The sequence below is a fragment of the Pipistrellus kuhlii genome, unplaced genomic scaffold, assembly GCF_014108245.1.
Source record: "Pipistrellus kuhlii isolate mPipKuh1 unplaced genomic scaffold, mPipKuh1.p scaffold_m20_p_4, whole genome shotgun sequence".
In the NCBI taxonomy this organism is placed as follows: Eukaryota; Metazoa; Chordata; class Mammalia; order Chiroptera; family Vespertilionidae; genus Pipistrellus; species Pipistrellus kuhlii.
Genome location: NW_023425540.1, coordinates 73032223 through 73056003, shown reverse-complemented (window position 1 = coordinate 73056003; position 23781 = coordinate 73032223). Strand labels below are relative to the sequence as shown.

At 36.6% G+C, this 23781-nt stretch overlaps 1 protein-coding gene across 3 annotated transcripts in view; it reads left to right on the top strand.

Moving 5' to 3' along the window:
* BAZ1B (bromodomain adjacent to zinc finger domain 1B) overlaps positions 1 to 23781 on the top strand; it is a 69426-nt gene that overhangs the window by 38572 nt on the left and 7073 nt on the right. For all 3 annotated transcript variants that reach the window (XM_036408917.2, XM_036408916.2, XM_045571179.1), the window contains 8 exons: positions 4556 to 4694; positions 5208 to 5341; positions 9009 to 9114; positions 10060 to 10158; positions 13871 to 14048; positions 15971 to 16153; positions 21559 to 21706; positions 22748 to 22895. In XM_036408917.2, coding sequence (XP_036264810.1) covers positions 4556 to 4694; positions 5208 to 5341; positions 9009 to 9114; positions 10060 to 10158; positions 13871 to 14048; positions 15971 to 16153; positions 21559 to 21706; positions 22748 to 22895 — 1135 coding nt within the window. The remainder of the gene's footprint in view (positions 1 to 4555; positions 4695 to 5207; positions 5342 to 9008; positions 9115 to 10059; positions 10159 to 13870; positions 14049 to 15970; positions 16154 to 21558; positions 21707 to 22747; positions 22896 to 23781) is intronic.

Here is a 23781-nt window from a genome sequence, read left to right as displayed (position 1 = left end):
ATTTATAGGTCCTGCTCAGTTAACAGGTTAATAGCAGAATACTATTCCATTGATTGGATATACCACATTTTATTTGGTGGACATTTGTTTGTTTCTTCCTTTTTGGTTACTATGAGTCTGCTGAAAGCATTGGTGTACAAGTTTTTGTATGCATGTATCTTTTTATTTCTCTTGGGTGTATACTTAGGAACATAATTGTTTGGTCTTATGGTAGCTGTTTAACCATTAGAGAAACTGATAGACTATTTTTCAAATGACTGTACAATTTTACTTTCCTATGAACAGTGTATGAGAGTTCTGACTTCTCCACTTGTTGCATCCTCACCACTTGTTATTTTATGATTTGTAGATTATAACCATACTAGTGGTTGAGAATTGGTATCTCGTTAAGGTTTTGATACACATTTCCTTTTTTTTTTTTTTAAGTTTTTAAAATGCAAATTTTATTTATTTTTGGAATAAACAATACATTTGCATGGTTCAAAAATTCAAAAGATACAAAAAGGTTTGTACTTCAGGCAACAACTGTGATACGCATTTCCTGATGATTAGTGATGTTGAGCATCTTTTCATGTGCCTGTTCACCATTTGTATATCTTCTTTGGAGAAATGTTAATCAGATTTTTGCCCATTTTCAAATCAGATTGTCTTTTATTATTGAGTGGTAAGAGTTCTTTGTATCACCGAGCTACAAATTCCTTTCCTCTGAGATATATGATCTGCAAATATTTTTACCTATATTATGTGTTGTCTTTTTACTTTCTTGATAGTGTCCATTGAAGCACAAATTTTAAATTATTTTATAAAGCCCAATTTATCCCCTTCTTGGTTGCTTGCGGTTTTGGTGTCATATCTTAAGAATCCATTGTCAAATCCAAAGCCATGAAGATTTACCCCTATGTTTTCTTCTAAAAGCCTTATAGTGTTAGCTCTTACATTTAGGTCTTTAATTCATTTTGAGTTAATTTTAATATATGGTATGAGGTACACATCTAAGTTCATTCTGTGGCTATCCAGTGATTTCCTATTATCATTTCCCCCATTGAATGATCTTGACACCTTTGAAAAAAATCATTTGACTATATATGTTTTGATTTATTTATGGACTCTGAATTCTGTTCCATTTATCTATTTCAATATATGTTTATCTTTACACCGATGTTATCGGTGGCTTGATTACTGTTGCTTTGTAGTAGTTGTTGAAGTGGGAGCTGTTCTAGTCCCTTGCAATTCCATAGTAAATTTAGAATCAGCTTATTAATTTCTATAAAGGAGCCATCTGGGACTCTGATGGAGATTGCTTTGAATCTATAGATCAATTTTGGGATCTATAGATTAGAACCATAGATCTAATAGATTTATTGCCATCTTAATATTTTGTCTTCTGACCCATGAATATGAGATGTTTTTAATTTATTTAGATCTTTAATTTCTTTCAATGTATTGTAGTTTTTCAGAGTACACATTTTGTACTTTTTTAAAAAATATATATATTTTATTGATATTTTACAGAGAGGAAGAATAGAGAGTTAGAAACATCGATGAGAGAGAATCATCGATCAGCTGCCTCCTGCACACCCCCTACTGGGGATGTGCCCGCAACCAAGGTACATGCCCTTCACCGGAACCGAACCTGGGACCCTTCAGTCTGCAGGCCGACGCTCTATCCACTGAGCCAAACCGGTTCCGGCTGTACTTTTTTTGTTAAATTTATTTCAAATTAATCTCGACATCCCTCAGGGGTTCTGTTTTGCCTTCCTCATTCTATATTTGCATCTTTTTTTTTTTTATGAGACCCCTGCATCTATTAATATCAACATGTTTTTTTAAATTGAATTTATTGGGGTGACACTGCTCAGAACTATATATGGGTTTCAGATACACAACTCCACAACACCATCCATACACTGCACTGTGTGTTCAACACCCGAAGTCAAGTCCTTCTCCCCCGCCCCCCATGATCATCACACGGTCATTCACATCCAAGTTTTTTCTTTTTTGCTCAGCTATCAGCCCCTCTATCTATAGTAATATCAATATTTACTTATTTGATCAGTCTCACAATGTTCACAAATTATCAATAAACTAAGTTTATTAGTTTTTTTCTTTTAAGACTAAACTATTTTGATCACTGTTACAGTTTTAAACCTTTTGAAAGTTGCCAGCTTATGAAATGAAGATAGTAAAAAACACCTTATTTGTAAAAGTTGTATGCCAAGAATTGGGTAGATAGATACCTACAAATAGTCTTAAATTATGTGTGAGAGCCCGGCTGGCATGGCTCAGTGGTCATGTGTTGACCTGTGAACCAGGAGCGCTCAGTCTTATTCATGGTCAGGGCACATGCGTGGGTCTCGGGCTCAATCCCCAGTGTAGGATGGGCAGGAGGCAGCCAGTCAATGATTCTCATCATCGTTGTTTCTATCTCTCTCATTCCTCTCTGAAATAAATTAAAAAATATTTTTTAAAATTATGTGAGAATTTTACAGTAAGTCAAACAACTTTGTTTATTAGTTTTTTCATTAGGAAATATGAAATATTTAATTTAAAATAGTTTTTAATTTATACCACTTAAGGCCATCGAAATGTTTTTATATTTTATATGCATATTGTGAGTTTGTGCATATACACATTTTTCCAGTTTGAAAGAGTATAATTGCATTCCATATAAAACAGCATGTAGATAAATTTTATATCACATTTCAGTGTGTTTTATCTGAAACAATGATTTCTTGAGTTTCTGAAGTGTTACTCTGTTATATTTATCTTAACCTAGGAGAAAGGCTAGGAAGATGATATTCTATAATTGATAGAGGGAAACAGCGTACAAAAAATATGAATATATTGCCATGGTCAATATTTGAATTGTAGAATTAGGTCTTTCAATATGTATTCAGTGTTGTAACTTCTGAAAATAAATTTGGTTGTCTTTTGGTGACTTGCCCTAGATTTTTCTTTGTAGCTGCAGGAGGAGGAGCTTTTTTTGTTGTTGTGATTTGGCCATTACTCTTTATCATTTACCTTTGTAATGACCTCTACTGAGTCATTGTTGCCAACATAGTTCCATTCAGGCTAAAAAACTTGATTAAAGATAACATGCTGTGTTGGTTTCAAATAAATGAGATTGATGCATTTTCCAAATTCTCACCATATTGTAGATATTATAACCTAGATGAGTGTTAAAAGTTCTGGCATTGTAAAAAGTAATGCATTTGATACTTACAGTATCAAAATTTGTGATGATTATGGAAAAACTTAAAAGGCAAGATTACTGGGCTTCTTTTGTTAAGGGGAATTTCTATCTGGGTAGAATAAACCCATATAATGATCAGAAATAAATTGATTAAAACCTTTACAGTGCTAACTAAAAAAATAGTTGATTTTTTTTGGTCGCTAAGGCTAATAAGGTATACTATCAAATTCCTCAAAGCAAAAATTTGTTTTATTTTGAAATACTATTCTGGTTTTATCACAATCATTATGAGGATCCTATAATGGTCCTGTCATAAAATTTTCAATTCCATTTAAGAACTGTTTTAAGGTTACATTTTAAATTATTAATAAAATAAAATCAACTTAATTATTAAAATTAATAAGTTAAACTTGGGAGAGAAAAGATTTTTATGATGGCTGAGGCCAAAATTCAAAGAACATAGGAGGGCCTGATAGAAATTGCTTCCTTTAAATGTCTTTTTTTTTTTTTTTTTTTCAAGAGAGAAGAAGGGAGAGGGAGAGAAGGGTAGAAATATCAATGAGGAGAGATAATTAGATTGTTGACCTCCTAGACTCGCCCCACTGAGGATCGAGCCCACGACCTGGGCATGTAATCTAACGGGATGGAACCATGACATCCTGGTTCATAGGACAATGCTAAACCACTGAACAGTAGTGGCTGGGCTACATGCTATTTTTAAAATATATATATATGTATATATAATTGATTTTTTTTTACAGAGAGGAAGGGAGAGGGATAGTTAGAAACATTGATGAGAGAAACATCTATCAGCTGCCTCCTGCATACCCCTTACTGGGAATGTGCTCACAGCCAAGGTACGTGTCCTTGACCGGAATCTGGAACCTTTCAGTCTGCAGGCCGACGCTCTATCCACTGAGCCAAACCGGTTTCGGTCATGTCATTTCTTATACTAGAATTAGGAGAAGGAAACTTAAGGTTTGATGAAAATATACTTTATACCAGGCACACTTCACTGCATATGTGATTTATTTATTTTAATCCTCACTTGAATATATGTTTTCCATTGATTTTTAGAGAGAGTGGGAGTTGAGGGGGAGAGGGCTAGAGAGAGAAACATCAACGTGAGAAAGACACATAGATTGGTTGCCCCCGGCACTCGTCCCACCTTGTGGCTAGGGATTAAACCTGCAACTGAGATACATGTCCTTGACTAGAAGTTGAACCTGTAACCCTTCTGTTGGAGGCTGACTCTCCAACCACTAAGTCATACTGGCTAGAGCTTCATATGTGATTTAATTTGTAAGAGTTGAATTTACTAGGGGGAAAAAAGTCTAGTTGGCTCTTTTTTTTCTTTAACAGTGAGACTAGAACGAGAAGCTGAAGAAGAACGAATACGAAAACACAAAGCAGCTGCTGAGAAGGCATTCCAGGAGGGAATTGCCAAGGCAAAATTAGTCATGCGTAGGACTCCTATTGGTACAGATCGGAACCATAATAGGTAAATTACTAAACTTAATTTTTTTGTCATCTTGTTAGAGCCTTTATTAGTTATAAAACTGTCAAAAGTACTAAAAATAGTAAGCTTTGCTATTCATGGATTTTGGAAACAATTCATAACACATTCATTGAGTATTTATTGAATATATGCCAAATGCTAGGGTTACAAAGTTAAATAAAGACATGACCTTGTTCTTAATATATCACAAATATGGAGCTTAAAGTATGATAGGTGACATGTGATCCAAATAGAGGACTTTAAAAAAAAATGGTATTGTATTTTAAATGCTGTATACATTGTATGGAGTATAAAGTCAAGACATATTAGAAGTTATAAAAATTACAGATTTTAGAGAAGTCTCGAATTCTAAACATTTTGGTATTCTTTGTCTTATTTTATAATTTGTATAGTATTTCTGAATGTTTAGTAATATTCTTTAATCGTCTTTCCCAACAAAGTCATCTTGTGCTCATGCTTGTCATTATCTTATTAATATGTGGTTGTGATTTATAGATACTGGCTCTTCTCAGATGAAGTTCCAGGATTGTTCATTGAAAAAGGCTGGGTACATGACAGCATTGACTACCGATTCAGACATCATCGCAAAGACCATGCTGACTCACCTGATGAGGATTACTGTCCCCGTAGTATGTATATCTGTTAGTTATTTTACCCTTCCCAAGTATGGTAAATATTAAGAACTGTCTGTTCTCTGTCATCTTTTTTGTTGTTGTTAATCCTCACTGGAGGATATTTTTCCATTGACTTTTAGAGAGAGTAAAGGGAGTAGAGAAAGAAAGAAATATCTATGTGAGAAAGACACACTGATTGCTTACTTCCCTCACATGCACCAACCAGGGCTGGGATGGAGCCTGCAACCAAGGTGCGTGCCCTGGGCCAGAATCAAACGGGACTCTTCAGTTCATGGACTGATGCTATGTCCAGTGAGCCAAATTGACGAGGGCTGTAAGATTTTTTTTACTGCTTTCTTAGGTAGATCTATTTGAGTGGGGTGGGAGAATGTGAAATGCACAAAAAGGGAGGAAACACATTTGATTACCAATTTTATTCCAGGCCTTGTGTGGAAAGATAGTTTGAAAACTACTCGTATAAAATCTACACAAGTATAACATCTTGTTTAGGTATTAAATTTTATATGAGTAGCTTTCAAACTTGGTTCTTTAAAATTTTTAAAAAAATATATTTTATTCATTTTTCACAGAGAGGAAGGGGGAGAGATAGAGAGCTAGAAACGTTGATGAGAGAGAAACGTCAACCAGCTGCCTCCTACACACCCCCTATCGGGGATGTGCCCGCAACCAATGTACATGCCTCTGACCAGAATCGAACCTGGGACCTTCCAGTCCACAGACTGATGCTCTACCACTGAGCCAAACCGATTTCAGCTCAAACTTGGTTCTTTAGAAAGCTTTTTCTAGATACTGGAAAGGTTAGAATTAAAGTAAGGGGGCCAAGATTGCAGTTATATGTCTTCTTCCTTTACTTTTAAAATTCATTCATTCAATATTTATGGATTATCTTTTATGTGCCTACCAATTTTTCATGTGCAAGGTAACAAATAAGATAATGTGTTTTTTTTTCTTGTCTGGGTTCTCGTTATATTCACTTGGCAAAATAAATAGATAAATGTACTTTTCTAAATATTTTCTAATTTTTTTTTGAAAAGTGTCTGTATGTGTGTGTGTATACACACACACACACACATCCTATATAATAAAAGCCTTATATGCAAATTGTCCCCTTGGGAATTGGACTGAGAGTTCGATTGCTTGCTGTGATATGCACTGATCACCAGGGGGCAGTATTGAACATGGCGGTCAACCATCAGCAGCATCAGAGTGCTGAGGGAGCAAGGGAAGGAGGAGGCAGGGAAACTGATTGGCCGTGATTGCCTGCCAAGCCTAGGGGCCCTACCTGTGCACAAATTTTGTGCACCTGGCTTCGTGTGTGTGTGTGTGTGTGTGTGTGTGTGTGTGTGTGTGTGTGTGTGTTGGGGGGATGGGGGCTCAGCCCACCCTGCACCCTCTTACAGTCTGGGAGCCCTCAGGGGATGTCAAACTGATGGACATTCTTAGCACTGCTGCTGCACTTGCCAGTTCTGAGCCTTGCTAGGGCTTCTGATTGAGTGCGCTCCCCCTGTGGGCATGCACTGACCACCAGGGGGCAGTTCCTGCACTGAGTGTCTGCCCCTGGGTGATTGGTGCGGATCATAGTGACCAGTTGCCATTTGGTCAATTTGCATATTAGCCTTTATAATATGGGATTGTTATATAGGATGTGTGTGTGTGTATGTGGGGAGAGAGATAAATTAGAGCTGGGAGCTTGTGAATCATTTAACCCGGTGGTTCAACAGGAAGTCATGTTGCCTCCCAAGGGACATTTACAATGTCCAGACACATATTTGGTTGTCACTTTTGACACTGATGATTGAGTCCAGGGATGCCACCAAATACTCTTCAATGCGTAAATAACACCGCCACCCCCCACTACAAAGAATTATGTAGCTTAAAATGTCAGTAATGCTGAAATTGAGAAAGCCCGACCTAATCTAACCTAACCATCTGAATTTTTCATTTTATTATTTATTTATTATTTCAGAGAGATAGAGGGAAAGAGAGAGAAACATCAGTGATTATAGAGAATCATTGATTGGCTGCCTCCTTCATACCCCACATTGGGGATCCAAACCACAACCCAAGATGTGCCCTGACTGGGAATCGAACCATGACCTCCTGGTTCATAGGTCGGTGCTCAATCACTGAGCCACACGGGCCAGGGCCAGCTCTACTTTCTATAACTTAATAAAATTTGCTTCTGAAATGTTAGATTTATATGTGTGTGTTTTTGAGAAATTTCTTAATTTTTTAAAGTAGTTTTTTTTCTTTTAATAATACCATAATCTAAACTATATACTCACAGAATAGATAAATAAGGAAATTAATATATAGCTCAAACTTCAAATTTTCCTGTTAAATTATATTAAGTGCCAAATTGTAGTACTAGTAGAAAAATCTAGTTCTGGTAGACTGTAAATACCAAGGTGAGGGCAATTAATGTTTGAGAGCAGTAAATGTGAGGTCAGGATCTTCAGACATAGGACAGTTTCTAGTGGACTGAGAGGCTGTGAATGTGTTTAGTGGCTGTCCTTAGAAGTTGGGCCTACACAATTAGAATTTTTTTTTAATACATTTCATTGAGTTTTTACAGAGAGGAAGAGAGAGAGATAGAAAGCTAGAAACATTGATGAGAGAGAAACATCGATCAGCTGCCTCTTGCACACCCCCTACTGGAGATATGCCCACAACCAAGGAACATGCCCCTGACCGGAATCGAACCTGGGACCTTTCAGTCCACAGGCCAACTCTCTATCCACTGAGCCAAACCGGTTTTGGCAGAATTTTCTGTTTGAAGGTTGGCATCCAAATCCTTTCACTTCTAGAGCATCCTGGTGTTTTTCTTTTTAAAAATATATATTTTTATTGATTTCAGTGAAGGAGGGAGATAGAAACATCAATGATGAGAGAGAATCATTGATTGGCTGCTTCCTGTATACCCTCTACTGGGGATTGAGCCTGCAACCTGGGCATGAGCCCTTGCCCGGAATTGAACCTGGTACCCTTCAGTCTGTAGGCCGACACTCTATCCATTAAGTCAAACTAGCCAGGGCTATTGTTGCTTCTTGAACTCTAGTTCCAGCATTGCAGGCTCTTTTCAAAATTACCTGACTGAAAAGATTTAAAAAAAAAAACAAGGAGAGATTGTTTGTATTGTAGGAGGGAGAATAAACCAATTGTAGTATGAGGTAAGGCTTCAAATACTGGCTTAAGATCTATATATTAATGTCACATATTAGTATATAAGAATTGGTTATTTGCTTTGATATAAAAGTTATCTCTCTTCATTCTAAGTTGTAAAACTTTTTTTTTTTTAATATATTTTATTGATTTTGTACAGAGAGGAAGGGAGAGAGATAGAGAGTTAGAAACATCGATGAGAAAGAGTCATCAATCAGTCCCCAAGCCAATGCTCTTATCCATTGAGCCAAACCGGTTTCGGCTAAGTTGTAAAACTCTTAAACTTTGAACTGTACAGCTATTCAACTATATAGAGAACAAATATATAATGTGCTTTATGTAAAATACTTAAGAAGTTAGCATCTATTGTGCATGTGGATATATTTAATAGGCAACATCTGTTTTTAGTTATTAGATTTGGTACTGTGTTGTACTGCTTAGATTTGAAACAAGAATTGGATATTTACTATATTAAACCTAATGTATTAATTTTTCTTAGATAAGAAAGCAAATCTAGGCAAAAATACAAGCGTGAACACACAACATGGAACAGCAACAGAAATTGCTGTAGAGACCACCATACCCAAACAAGGACAGAATCTATGGTAATGTGAGCATTCATCTGGCTGCTCTTTTTCCTTTCAATGTTAAGAAAGTATTTACTATATTAACACCAGTGACTTAGTGATTACCCATTCAGATCATTTTGTGTTACTTTGATTTCTTGGATATGTAAACTCATTGCTTTAAAAGCAGAGTTGATTTTTTTTTTTTCCTCACTTGAGGATATGTTTTTATTTTTATTGATGTTAGAGAAGAAGGGAGAGAAGGAGACATCGATGTGAGAGACACATTGATTTGGTTGCCTCCAGACAGTGGATGGAAACCGCAAACCTAGGTATGTGCCCTGACCAGGAATTGAACCCATAACCCTTTGGTGTACAAGACAACTCTTCAACCAACTGACCTGGCTGGGGCAAAGCAGACTTGATTTTTTTATGAATATTTATTTGCTCTAATTTTGGAATTACATATCCCCCCCCCAAATGTAACCTTGTATATGATAGATGTTATATAGCATTGGAAGCGCTTTTCAGTCCATTTGCAAGTAGAAATATTTAGCATTTTCATCTTCATTAATTAAAAAATAACTGTATACATAGCCATTAATTTTTCCTTTTTGTTGATTCTGCTTTTAGGCAGGGAGCTAGGTTCTGAAAGATCTCTTTGATTACAATTCACTGCTTTAGCTTTAACAACCTTTGGTTTAATGACCATTTATCTTTTTTAATATCCAACTTTACTCTTTGAAGGTGTGTGAACAAATATGCTTATAGCTTGATAAAATTTGTCTCATTATATTTTAGTAGGAATTATTGTCTCTAATATCCATGGATAAAGTTAACATTAGGCATGGAAATAGTAAACTAGTTCTTCTTGTGAGCAAGTTTGGAATTCTGCTTTCCTAATTCCCACCACCAACCCTAGACACCTTTCTTAGTGTTTGACTTTTGACACCCCCACTTATTCAGGCCTGTTTTGCCCTACAGGTTTTTATGTGATAGTCAGAAGGAACTGGATGAGTTGTTAAATTGCCTTCACCCTCAGGGAATAAGAGAAAGTCAGCTTAAAGAAAGACTAGAGAAGAGGTAAGGATTTTCATCTTTCTCTTCACATCTTAATTTTCTTCAGCATTAGATATTATAAATGTCTTAGAAGTGTGTGTAATTTTTGTGTTGTTTTTTTATCCATTAAAAACTATTATTTTTTAAAACATCTAACTTTTATATTTCTTTTGCTTGGTATTTTCTTGGTACATCATACTTATTTAGAAAAATATGATTTAAACCATGTATATTCAGGGTAACAGGATTAGTCATTGAATAATGCATGCCATGCACCACAGTGAAATCCTCTTTGTTAGGCATTGGTCAAAAGTATTCTGTCAGTATTCAAAATAGCCAAAAAATGAAAACAGTCTAGTTGTCCATCAACTGATGGATAGATGTTGTTCTTAGATCCATAAATTCAGCCATAAAAAGGAACAAAGTGCTGATATATGCAACAATGTGGTTGAACCAAGAAAATATGCTGAGTCAAAAGCCAGATGCAATAGACCGCATATTTTATGATTCCATTTATATGAGACTTCCAAAATAAGTAAATCCACAGAAAGTAGATTTGCCAGGGAATGGAAGATGGGGAGAACTGGGAGTGACTGCTAACAACTATGGGATTTTTTATGGAGTGATAAAAATATGTTGGAATTTAGGTAGTTTGGATAGTTCCATAACATAAAAACCACTAAATATTTATACTTTTTAAAATGGTGAGTTTAATGTTACGTTACTTACATCTCAAAAAAACAAACAAATAAAAAACCCCAAACACCCCAAATCCCAAACAAGAGCTGTGCTATCTACAAAATTAGCGTCAACTCCATCAAGATTTGTTAGTGTACTTCCTTTTCTAGGGCATTGCTTCTATCAAAGCTAGGACAAAGTTTTGTTTTAAGACTACCTTTAATTTCTGACTGCATGCTTTCATGGTTGAATTTAAGTTTGATTGAGAGAAGGAAAATAAAAGACTTTTGTAAGTGGTTGTGGATACATCATATTTGTTTTAGCCCACTGCTTAATGTGAAAAATTAGAATTATATTCAGAATCATGCTGTATTAATGCATATGTGATTAGGAAAATTAAGAAAGTCAAGGGAAAATGTCAGTACATAGAACCACAAAGGAATATAGTTTTATGATGAATCTTATTATATTAAAATATAGTCAACCCTCAGTTCTCAAATGAACAATTTTGTTTTCAACTAAGTTGTTCAAAGAAAAAATCTTGGTTGGTGAACAAATTTCAATTCCAGGCCTGAAACCCTTTCATGCTGATATAAATCAGCATGACAAAAGTGTCTCAGGAAATAATGCCGTAAATATACATGCAATTTTTGCTTTTGTTGCTGGTGAAATGGACAATTAGCACAATTTTAAAACATAAAAAGGCCATCAAGAGTGCTAATGTTGCTAAGGGTATGAAAGAAACTGTGATCACCGACAATTGAAGAGGTAGAGAGTTTGTTCATTTGTATAAATGAAAAGCAGATAGCTGATGACTGCAAGCAAAGATGCTGTATGCTGACCTGAAAGATAGTCCTTGAATGAGTATTGAAAGTGATTTGTTTAAGACAAGAAGTATTTGTCTATAGATTAAACAGTACATTAAACATGTGCTGTATGTAAGAAAGGTTAAAACGGAATCATTTGGGTATCTGGAACGAATTTATATTATGTCTAATGGGAAAAAATTATTTGATTTTTAAATAAATTGCTTCTTCAACAGCCTTCTGGAATGAATGAAGTTTAGAGGGAAGGTGCTATTGTGTTTGCTAGGCACATGCATAGGATTTTTAAAATATATATTTTTTTTATTGATTTCAGAGAGAGGGAGAAGAGAGAAACATCACTGATAAGAGAATCATTATTTGGCTGCCTCCTGCACAACCCCAACTGGGGATCAAGTCTGCAACAGGGCATGTGCCCTTGACTGGAATTGAACCTGGGACCTTTCAGTCCACAGGGCAATGCTCTATCCACTGAACAAAACCAACTAGGGCACATGCATAGGATTTAAAGAACTTACTCGGTTCACTAAAAATGAACATATTGCCAAAACCGGTTTAGCTCAGTGGATAGAGCGCTGGCCTGCAGACCGAAGGGTCCCAGGTTCGATTCCAGTCAAAGGCATGTACATTGGTTGCGGGCACATCCCTAGTGGGGGGTGTGCAGGAGGCAGCTGGTTGATGTTTCTCATCGATGTTTCTAGCTCTCTATCCCTCTCCTTTCCTCTCTGTAAAAAAACAATAAAATATATTTTAAAAAAATGAACAGATCAATTCTTCCATTCAAAGGTTAGAGATTTTCAGGATTAAAAACAAAATTTACACTTTTTTGTTTTGTTGAACATTAAAAAATGTTCACCTTGTATTGTTTTGCTTGGTTTTGAACTTTTAAAAAAGTTGTCAAGCAGTATATATAGTCTTTGGGGCTTACTGCTTTTTACTTGGCACTAAAGAGTCATCTTTTCTTTCTTTTATTTAATTATTTTTTAAATAACCAAACTCCATTTTCCTTTATATTATTCCATGACTCTAATATTTGTGACTCTGCCCCAATTTATTTATCTGTTCTCTTGGTGATGTTTATTTGAGTTAATTCCCTAGTGGGTAGTGAAGGTGATGAGTTAATACATCACAAACCATTTGAGGTTCAGATTTATTAAAAATATACAGGGTATCCCCACAAAATGTATAAACACTTTGAATAATTATAAAGGCAATGTTTATTAAAATACATTTCATTTTCAAAATGTAAGTCTGCATGTGCGCGCACACGTATGCATACACACACACACACACACATACACACACACACACACACACTAGAGGTCTGGTGCACGAAATTCGTGCAGAGGGGGTGTCCTTCAGCCTAGCCTGTACCCTCTCCAATCTGGGACATCCCTCTCACAATCCAGTACTGCTGGCTCCCAACCACTCACTTGCCTGCCAGCCTGATAAATGGCCTAACTGCTCCATTGCTGGCCCAATTGCACCTAACTGCCCTCTTTTGCCAGCCTGGTCCCCCCCAACTGCCCTCCTCTGCTGGCCCAGTCACCCATAACTGCCCTCGCCTGTAGGCCTGGTCACCCCCAACTGCTCTCCCCTGCAGGCTTGGGTCCCCCACAACTGTCCTCCCCTGTAGGCTTGGTCCCTCCCAACTGCCCTCCCCTACAGGCCTGGTCCCTCCCAACTGCCCTCTTCTGTCGGCCTGGTCATCCCTAACTGCCCTTCCTCTGTAGGCCTGATCACTCCCAACTGCACACCCCTGCAGATCTGGTCCCCCCCCAACTTCCCTCTCCTCCAGGCCTAGGGCGCGCCCCCCCCCCCAGGTGCCCTCCCCTGTAGGCCTGGTCCCTCCCAACTGCCCTCCTCTGCTGACCCTGTCACCCCTAACTGCCCTCCCCTGCTGGCCATCTTGTGGTGGCCATGTTTGGACTTGGAATGATGGTCAATTTCCCTTGACTGGAATTAAACCTGGGACCTTTCAGTCTGCAGACCGACGCTCTATCCACTGAGCCAAACCTGTTTCGGCAAAATAAGTTTGTTTTTAAAATGAATCAAGAATAAGGGAAATTTGAAATTTTATGCAAGAAACATTAGACTACTAAAAATTACCAAGAAGAGATGAAAAATCTAAAGATGTCTTATAGAAATAAAACATGTTTTTCAAGTAATTGAAATTTATGAACCTTCTTCAAAAGTTCCTTTACTTTCCCTCCTGCTTACCCCAACTTTTCTAGGTACCAGGACATTGTTCACTCTATTCACCTGGCCCGGAAGCCAAATTTGGGCCTAAAATCCTGTGATGGCAACCAGGAGCTCTTAAACTTTCTTCGTAGTGATCTCATTGAAGTTGCAACAAGGTTACAAAAGGGAGGTCTTGGTTATGTGGAAGAAACATCGGAATTTGAAGCACGAGTAAGAACATATGAAAACACTCTTTGAAATATGTTATTGTGGAAACTCAAGTTGGAATTGTCCCCTGATACTGTTGACTTCCCTGCCCTGGTGATCCTGGAAATCAAATGTTTGGGTTTATCTTGAAAGACACATGGAACTGAAAATTCTCTATATACATAAAATATTTTTCCTTTGTCTTTTTCTGGTATCCCCAAAAATCTAATAGTTGGTTCAAAAGAGGTTTTCTATTAAGTTGATTGAAAACTGGTACTGGAGCCCTAGCCCTGTAACATTATTTAACATGTTTATTAGCATGTGATGCCTGTGCTTTAAGGTCTGAAATACATTTGTTGTGCTCTGATTTTATGCATTTTTTTAAATGCATTTTTATTGATTTCAGAGAGGAAAGGAGAGGGAGAGAGAGATAGAAACATCAATGATGAAAATCATTGATTGGTCATTCCCCCCCCCCCCCCCCTCTCTCTCGGGAATTGAGCCCACAACCCAGGCAGGTGCCCTTGACCAGAATTGAAACCAGGACCCTTCAGTCCATAGGCTGATGTTCTATCCACTGAGCCAAACTGGCTAGGGCTAATTTTATGCATTCTTTACACTAGATTAACTTAGGAGAGTTATGCTTATATTGGATAGTACTCATACTGTTAGATTGGTAATACTATCCATCAATTATTATAAAATATTTTTTACTGATTTAAAATAATAAAGTCCATATTAACTCTAAACAATATTTGTGGGTCCTTTCAAACTATTTATGTGCATTATAGCATGTGTATTTTTGTTGTAACATTTTTAATTTTTTTCAATTACACTTAACATACGATATTATAGTAGCTTCAGGTGTAATTGTATAATTTTTATTTTATTTATTTATTAAATTATTGTCTGTGTACATATTTTAACATTGCCGCCCCCTCCCATACATACCCTCCCTCCCCAGAGTGTTATATAATTTTTATGAGCAGTTACATCTTTCTCAGAAATGTCCTTTGTCTTAATTTATAAACTTTCTATTTTAGTTTTTGTTTTTTTCTTTTAGTTTTTATATCACTTCAAAGTCATAATAACACATGGAGTTAATACTACTTTAAATTTTCTACTGTCAGAGTTTGTATTTCATTTTCTTTGCTATTAGAATTAGCAAATTATAAATGCATCTCATATGCTACTTTTTCTTTTTAATCTGTTTATGAATTCTTGTTACATTTCCTAGGGAAAATGATTTAAATATCTTTATGTTTTTTAATTTTTTAAAAGAATTATTCAACCCAAAGTAACTTTGCCATTTTCAAATATTACATTTACTCTTATTTATTTAGAAAATATTTACCAAGTGCCTACTTTGTGTCAGACCATATTGTACTAGCATTGGGTTATCATCATTCTTTGTTTCTTTTTGCGGTTATAAAATGGCATCTTTTAATTGTGTGTCTTGTGTGACTAAAGAAAGTAATGTTTGGTATTTAAGAACATGATTTGGGTCCAGATGATTTAGCTTCTATTCCTCATTCATTTAAAAAAAAATGTGAGGCTTAGATGAAGTCATATATGTAAAGCATATTATTGGGTACTTAGTTTATAGCTTGTAAGCTAGTAGGTCAGACAACTTTAGTTTTCCTTCCTACTTTTTCTTTGCCTTTGGACTATGGTTTACACATAATAGGCACTCAGTTTACTGAGTGAAAGAATTGAGCAGATAACTTAAGTAGAGCTAGTTTCAGCATTTTGTGGATCCCTTCACTGGGGAAATGGAAGTAGACAGCTACTTTTAAATGCATAAGCCATCCATTGAACTGAGGAACCCAGTTAAACTAATGTTATGTGACCCATTGGTGTCTAGGTTGATTTGAATATAGTCAAGGATAGTCTCCTTTCATCTTTCAGCCTTTCTCTTAACCTGGTTTTTAAATCAATTCCTGTAGGTGATCTCTTTGGAGAAACTGAAGGATTTTGGTGAGTGTGTAATTGCCCTTCAAGCCAGTGTCATAAAGAAATTTCTTCAAGGCTTCATGGCTCCCAAGCAAAAGAGAAGAAAACTCCAGAGTGAAGATTCATCAAAAACTGAAGAGGTGGATGAAGAGAAAAAAATGGCAGAGGAAGCAAAGGTATCTAGTTAATGAAGATGTAATTTTATGATTGTGTAAAGTGATTTGGTTTTAAATAGTCTAAACCTATGATTTTTAGCTACTGTAAACACTACTTACTCTCTCAGCCATTTTTGTCACTTTCACTGAAGTTTGTGGTTTTCAAGCTTGTCTGTGGAACACAGCCCTATCTCTAGGACTGGGTAATGGGTCAGAATGCCCTTCCCCTTCCTCAGAACTGATTTTTTAAAAGATAGTAAAGGTTTTTAAATTCTTAAGAATTGTGGTAAAATAGACAATACCGTGTACAGAAGATGTGTTGTAGAATTGTGCACTTGAAACCTAGGTACATAGTTTTGTTAACCAGTGTCACCCCCAATAAATTCAGTTAAAAAAATAAAAATGAAAAAAATTGTGGTAAAATATATATATTACAGGCAATTTACAATTTAACTATTTTTTACATGTGCAGTTCTGTCATTAAGCATATTCACATTGTTCTTTAACTGTTATCATCATCTACCTCCCGAAGTTTTCATCTTCCTGAACTGAAACTATTCATTTCAAACACTAAACTACTCATTTCACACCCTACCCCAACCCCTGGCAACCACCATTTTCTTTTTCTTTTAAAAGAATTTTGTGAGTTCATTTGAGCCAAACTGTCATGTGCTGAGAAGCATAGGCTGAACTTGGCCTTTTACAGCTGTTCTCTCAGTTTACGTAGAATACGTCTATTGTCTAAAGCTCCTCAGATATTTGAACATAGTTGTCATGTACCCCCTTAGTTTCTTCCTGGGGCCATAGGTGATACCAGTATGTGATCATTTTGGGGAAGAGGGTAAGCAGAACAGAGAACTAAGACTCAGTTAAATAAAGGTTGAACAATTTATTTGTGACTTAGGCTTAGAGACTTCACATAATGTCATTATTGTACTATGATTAGTTCTCGCCTTCCTGTGTTCTTTTTAATGATTAAATGGCCTCCAGGTCACCTAGATGAAGTTTAAGACATTAGATAGTTAATAGTCTCTTTTGTTGAATACTACATGGATTTTGTTTTTAACTCAGTTTTATACAGAAGAGTCTCTTTCTTGATATCTTTCTTTGCTATTTATTTACCTGTAATGTTTTCTTATTGAGAACTAGATGTAGATTTCTTATATTTTTATTTTTAATGCTTATCCCTATGGTGAAGTAACCTTTTCTTAGCTTGTCATATGAGACTTGATTCTTAGCTTGACTGGGGAAGAAAATGTGAGCACTTTGCAACTTTAACCTTGGGGCCCAGACGTGTACTACACAAATGGAAATCATGGAAGAGTTTGATGGAAAATCAATTAGGTTGCCTACTGAGTAGTTCAACAATGTTCTCCATTAAAATGGCACTATGTCCTTCAGTTCCCCACCAAAGGTCGACTTTGACACAGCTCCGAAATTTTCCATTGTCCTTTGCTTTGACGTTTTCCACTTAGCATGGGTCAGGGTTTTTTTAGTTGGCACTAGGTTGTTGCATGAGCTAATATCAGTCTCTAATCTGGGCTTCAGTTTCCTTATTATAAAATATTATCTCTCAAATATGTTTTTTGTAATAGTTATTGACTTTGAATATTTAATGTTTATTTCATTTTCTTGTACTAAATGGGAAAGACATGGTATAATTTGGCAAAATCCTGGATTCTGTTAGGCTCTCTGCTTAGTTTGGCTCCTTTTGTCCTGACAACCTGATTATCTGTTTTTACACTTTATACATTCTTTGTGAAAAATATGGTGTGAAGCCTCATTATATTTTTGCCAAGATATACTGCCTTTTTACTTTTAGGGGAGGGACTTGCATATAAATTGGCTTTTTCTTGGTTCTATTATACTCACTTCTGTCTAGGGACCAACTTTATTTAAACATGCTAGAGAATTTGAAATTTTCATCAGAGAGTATTTACTGGATGCGTTGAATGTCAAAATTTATATTTTGCTGTTCTTGATCTGTTTTTAAAAACACTTTTGCCCGGCAAGTGTGGTTCAGTTATTTGAGCATCATCCCATGCACCAGGAGGTCACAGGTTTGATTCCCAGTCAGGGCACATGCCCAGGTTTCATGCTTGATCCCCTATAGGAGGGGTATGCAGGAGGCAGCCAGTCAATGTTTCTCTCTCATTGGTTTCTATCACTTACTTTCTGTGAGGTCAGTAAAAACATTTTAAAACAAAACAAAAAAATCTCACACTATGATAGGGTTTTTTATTTTTAAATATATATTTTATTGATTTTTTTTTTGTTTTTACAGAGAGGAAGGAAGAGGGATAAAGTGTTAGAAACATCAATGAAAGAGAAGCATTGATTAGCTTCCTCCTGCACACCCCCATTGGGAATGTGCCTGCAACCAAGGTACATGCCTTGACTGGAATCGAACCTGGGACCTTTCAATCCCCAGGCTGACGCTCTATCCACTGAGCCAAACCAGTCAGGGCTTGTTTTGTTTTTTAATGTACTGGACTGTTTAGAATTTTGTGCAGTGCGATAAGACTAGGATGCTCTTTCAAATCTTGAGTGCATAATGTTTTTGCCCTCAAAATTATCGAGACTGATTGGAGTCTAGGCTGTCTAGATGGATAACTTGGTGGATATAATAGGACACTTACGATTAGTATGTATAATAATAATGCCAAGAACATTGGATCTGGATAAATTGGCCCTAAGTTGTTAGGAGACCTTGGGTAAGATTTCTTTCCATAAAAAATAATAAATGAATATTAACTAAATATGCACAAACAGTTCATAGCAACATTATTCAGAATAGCCAAAAAATTGAAATGATCCAAATGTTTATCGATTGATTATTGGATAAACAAAGTGTGATATATCCATACAATGGATATTATTCGGCAGTTTAAATGGAATGAAGTGCTGCTGATACATGCTATGATGTATCATATGCATGCTCAGTAAAGAAGCCAGTCATAGAAGGCCAGATATTATATGAAATGTCCAGAATAGATAAATCTATAGACCACAAGTAGGTTAATGGTTACTTTCTGGCTGGGTAAATGTGGTGGGATAACGTAGGGAATAAATGCTATTGGGTACAAGGTTTCTTTTGGGGATGATGAATGTTTTAAAATTAAGATTATTTTCAAGATCCCTAGCAGTGTTTTTGTTAATCCTCACTGGGGGATTTTTTTATTTTTATTTTTTTATTTTTATCGATTTTTAGAGAGTAGAAATGAAAGGGAGAGATAGAAACATCAATGTGAGAGACACATCTATTGGTTGTCTTCCACACACACACACTTACCAGCCTGCAACCAAGCTATAATGCCCTTGACCAGAATCTAATCTGTGACCTTTCAGCTTGCAGGCTGACACTCCTATCCGCTGAGCCAAACCGGCTAGGGCTGAGTTTTTTAATTTAGAGGCCAAATGAGCTATTGAGTACTCAAATTTATAATCTATAAGCTACAATTTAAGGAAGTAAAAAAGCATAACTATATGCTAAGACATTTTCTTGAATGCAGTGTGCATCTGACTATCCACTAGAGGACAGCAAAGCCCATTTTAGCCATTTTCTCTCTGTTTTTAATAGCACTCGTTTAAAGAAAAGTGTGTGGTACTATATGTTAGCTCTCCATTACAACAGGGAAGAAAACCAGCAGCTGTCATAATGGACCCCATTTTACTGCGGAGCTCTAACGAGGGAAGGAAGGAAATTGTGCTGTACAGTATTTCGAAGGCAGATGTTGAAATATCTGCAGTTGGTGATTGGAATAAAGAATGAGTCTCTTTCCCCTAGAACATTAGCAGCCTCTTAAATAGATTTTTTTTGTGTGTGTTTAAATGATCCTTGCTATTCATAAATGTATACCTGTGAAGTGCTCTTTGGTTCTTTATTTCTGTAGGAAAGAGAAAGGACGTTATTTTTTCTCCCTCATACCACAGCTTTAGAAGTGGCTCAACTATCTTGGTCCCTTGGCAGCTATTGTAAAGCCCCTATGGCTTTCCAGGGTAACTGGGCTCTCCTATAGGAAGAAGACTATATTCCTTAAAATAGACCTTTTTGCAGTGAAATCCAGCAATAGTGTTGTCAGTTAGCTAGAGCTAGCCCAAGTTGTAAAAGTAGCAGAGATTGCTAATCCACTTAGTTCAGTCATGACAGTTGAGCAATATGACCTCCGCAAGGTTGAGAATATTGAGATAACCTAGTCTCTCAGCTTCTGCTGGATCGCCTAGGTTTTACCTTGACCATCTTTGTTGTATTTTCTGACCATCTGAGAATGATAGCCCCCCTCAGCATTTGTTTAGGTAGGTGCTCGACCATAGCAAAGACGGTTGTGTTTATCACCAAAATCGCTGATTATATTTCCCATCATCCTATGTTTTGCTTGGCTGATTCTAATTTACTTTGCATTTTATGATCATGGAGATGGCAATATTCAGAGATTAACTGCCCAGAATGAAGTCAGGCTAACTTCTGGGACTTTTAAATTTTCGCTTTACTTAGAAGTTGGTGATAGTGTTGAAAGAAATATGTTGTATCAACACTTCATATTTTGTTTTTTATTGATTAATTTTAGAGAGAGAGGAAGGTACAGAGAAAGAGAAACATCAATTTGTTGTTCCACTTATTTAAGTATTCATTAATTGATTCTTTTATGTGCCCTGACCGAAGATCAAACCTTCAACCTTGGTGTATTGGGACAGAGGTCCTAACCAACTGAGCTACTTACTGGGTACTTTAATACTTTTTAAGGGTTGTAGAATGTTTCATAAATATTATTTAGGGTTGTGGCACGTATGAGTGCAGAAACTGTCATCTTGTTAGCCAAAGTTTTATCAGCTATGTGACATTATTGCATACTAGTGTTTATACAGTACAAGTGTTTCTGCTTTTAAATGACACTGAATCTTTAAGTGGTTTTCACTAGAAGAGATGTGTCTCCATTTATTTCCCTCACTTAATTCTTCTTTTTTTTTTTTTTAATATATTTTATTGATTTTTTTACAGAGAGGAAGGGAGAGAGAGCTAGAAACGTAGATGAGAGAGAGTAACATCGACCAGCTGCCTCTTGCACACCCCCCACTGGGGATGTGCCCGCAACCAAGGTACATGCCCTGGACCGGAATCGAACCCGGGACCCTTCAGTCCGCAGACTGCTCTACCACTGAGCCAAACCAGTTTTGGCATTTTCCCTCCCTTAATTCTTTATGTGACTTTGGCAAGTATTTCACCCCATCTTTAGAGCCTTGATTTCTTCTATAAGATTTATAAATGAGTTAGACAGGAGGAGTTGTAGGAGGTAAATGTGTTCAGAATTCTCTGGTATCTATCTATTCCTAGTCCTCTTCCACTGTATACTCTGTCAGTATTATGTGAAAAGTCCATGTCTTTGAGGTCCCTGTAGTAATACTGGCCTGATTTGGTCTCTGTTTAGGTTGCATCTGCTCTGGAAAAATGGAAGACAGCCATCCGTGAAGCTCAGACCTTTTCCAGAATGCATGTTCTACTTGGGATGCTTGATGCCTGTATTAAGTGGGATATGTCAGCAGAAAATGCTAGGTGCAAAGTTTGTCGAAAGAAAGGTAGGTATATATTTAGGTCAGTGCTGCTTATTTGAATATATCAGAAATTGTGACTTGTTGACCCAGATCTTTTCTCCCCTAAAGAGTTTTGCATACATGGCTTTTAAATGTGTGTAAGATATTACCCGCTATAATAAAGTTCTATAATAAAATGCTAATCTGAAATCACATGTCCACAAATCAGAGTAGGCCCTTGGTTCCCCAATATTGAGTATAAAATAAGAGCAGTTACTCTCCAATCTAGAAATTTTATACAGAGAAGAAAATTAGTTAACCTAAACATTGTCTCTGAATTTTAGTCATCTGTAAAGTAGGTCAGGTGCTACCACCAGAGGGCAGTACTTGTACATTGTGAAGAATACTCAGTTTTGGGTTTTCCAGCAAGAATTCTACACAGCAAGTCATTTGGGAACCGTTTAATGCTGAAGCTTTCAAAGTCCATGTGTGTAAAAGGAATTTCATGACTAAAAGCCTCCCTCAGTGATTCACTTTTCAGTGGCTAAAGTTCTTTTGTGAATTTGGCTAGAATTTAATTGCTCTAAGAACTGATTTAGAATGAAGGTTGGAAAGGGGAAATGACCATGTTAGTTGGTACCGTGCATTTTCAAACGTAGGGAAATTTAAGTGTTTTAAGAGAATCATGCCAGATATGAATTGGGAAGTGTTTAGGGGGTCCAGAAGGAAGAAGGGCAGAAAATGTAATACTTAATAGGGGATTTATTTCTTAGTGGGAAAGGAGCAGCAAAATTTCCTGCTATCACTTTTTTTGTTACCTCTTAGTAAAGGTTAACTGTCCTGTCCTAGCCCTGGGTAGATTTTGGGATATAAATCAGGAGACCTAAGCCCTAAATTACTTACAGACTAATATGTGCTACATTTCTTTTCAGAAAATGTCTGCATTTAAAAAAAAACAACATAGTAGCATTGTATTAGAATCTTTGTTCCTTCTATAGTGTTAATTGAGGGTGAATGGCTCTTTCTTCCAACTCCTTGACTGTTGCCATGTTCCCGACAATGCCATACAAGTTTATCTTCTTGCAGGTGAGGATGACAAACTGATCTTGTGTGATGAGTGTAATAAAGCCTTCCACCTGTTTTGTCTGAGGCCGGCCCTCTATGAAGTACCAGATGGTGAGTGGCAATGCCCAGCTTGCCAGCCTGCTACTGCCAGGCGCAACTCCCGTGGCAGGTGAGAATTCTTCTTCTAAAAACAAATGAATAAATAGCTGTTATAATTAGGCTTCAGGTATTCAAACTGAATGACTTTGAGGACCTTTAATTTAAGTTCATCTATTGGATATGGAGCCTGATCATTTAAGGTACAATAGGAACTCAAAGGGCTCTGATTTAATTTTAGCTTAATGTTGACATTTCTAGTTTCATTATTAGCTATGTTCTCTATCTTCTTGACCATGCCTGCTAAAGTGACAGTAAATCTCCTTCTGCCCCTTGATTTCACCTTGCCCATTTCTTAGTTGGTGATTATGTCTGTAACCACCAAATCCTGAAACTCATTACTTTCCCTACCTTTTTCATCATTGATTAGAATTTGGGTGTCAAATTGGACATCTTCCTCTCTTTCGTCTTCCACAGTCATTCATTTGCTAGATGTTATTAAGTCAGTGTTCAGATGTCTTAGGAATCAAGCTGCTGTCCATTCTCCAACGTCCCTATTGCCACTGGCCCTCCTACATCTCTAGCCTGGGCTCTTTCAGTGGTTTCTCAACTCCTTACCTCATGTCTTTCACCCTCTTATCTTTCCAGCTTTAGTGGTGAACCAAAATAGATTATAAAAGGCAAAGACCTGCTTATGTCACTTTACTGTTCAAAAACATCAATCTTTACATTTCCTCTTTAATGAAGTCCAAACTCCCTAGCCTAACTTTTGAGACTCCTATTGTACAATACTGGCATATGTTTTTATGATCCCTCCTTCCCATATTTGTACGCTTGTTACAAACTGTTCATTGTGCATTCTTGCCTCTTGTGCTTTCCTCCCAACTGGGAATGTTTTCTCTTCCAAGAACTCCCTCATTTTACTGAGTGTAAACTGTCGAAAATTTCTCTTGAAGTGT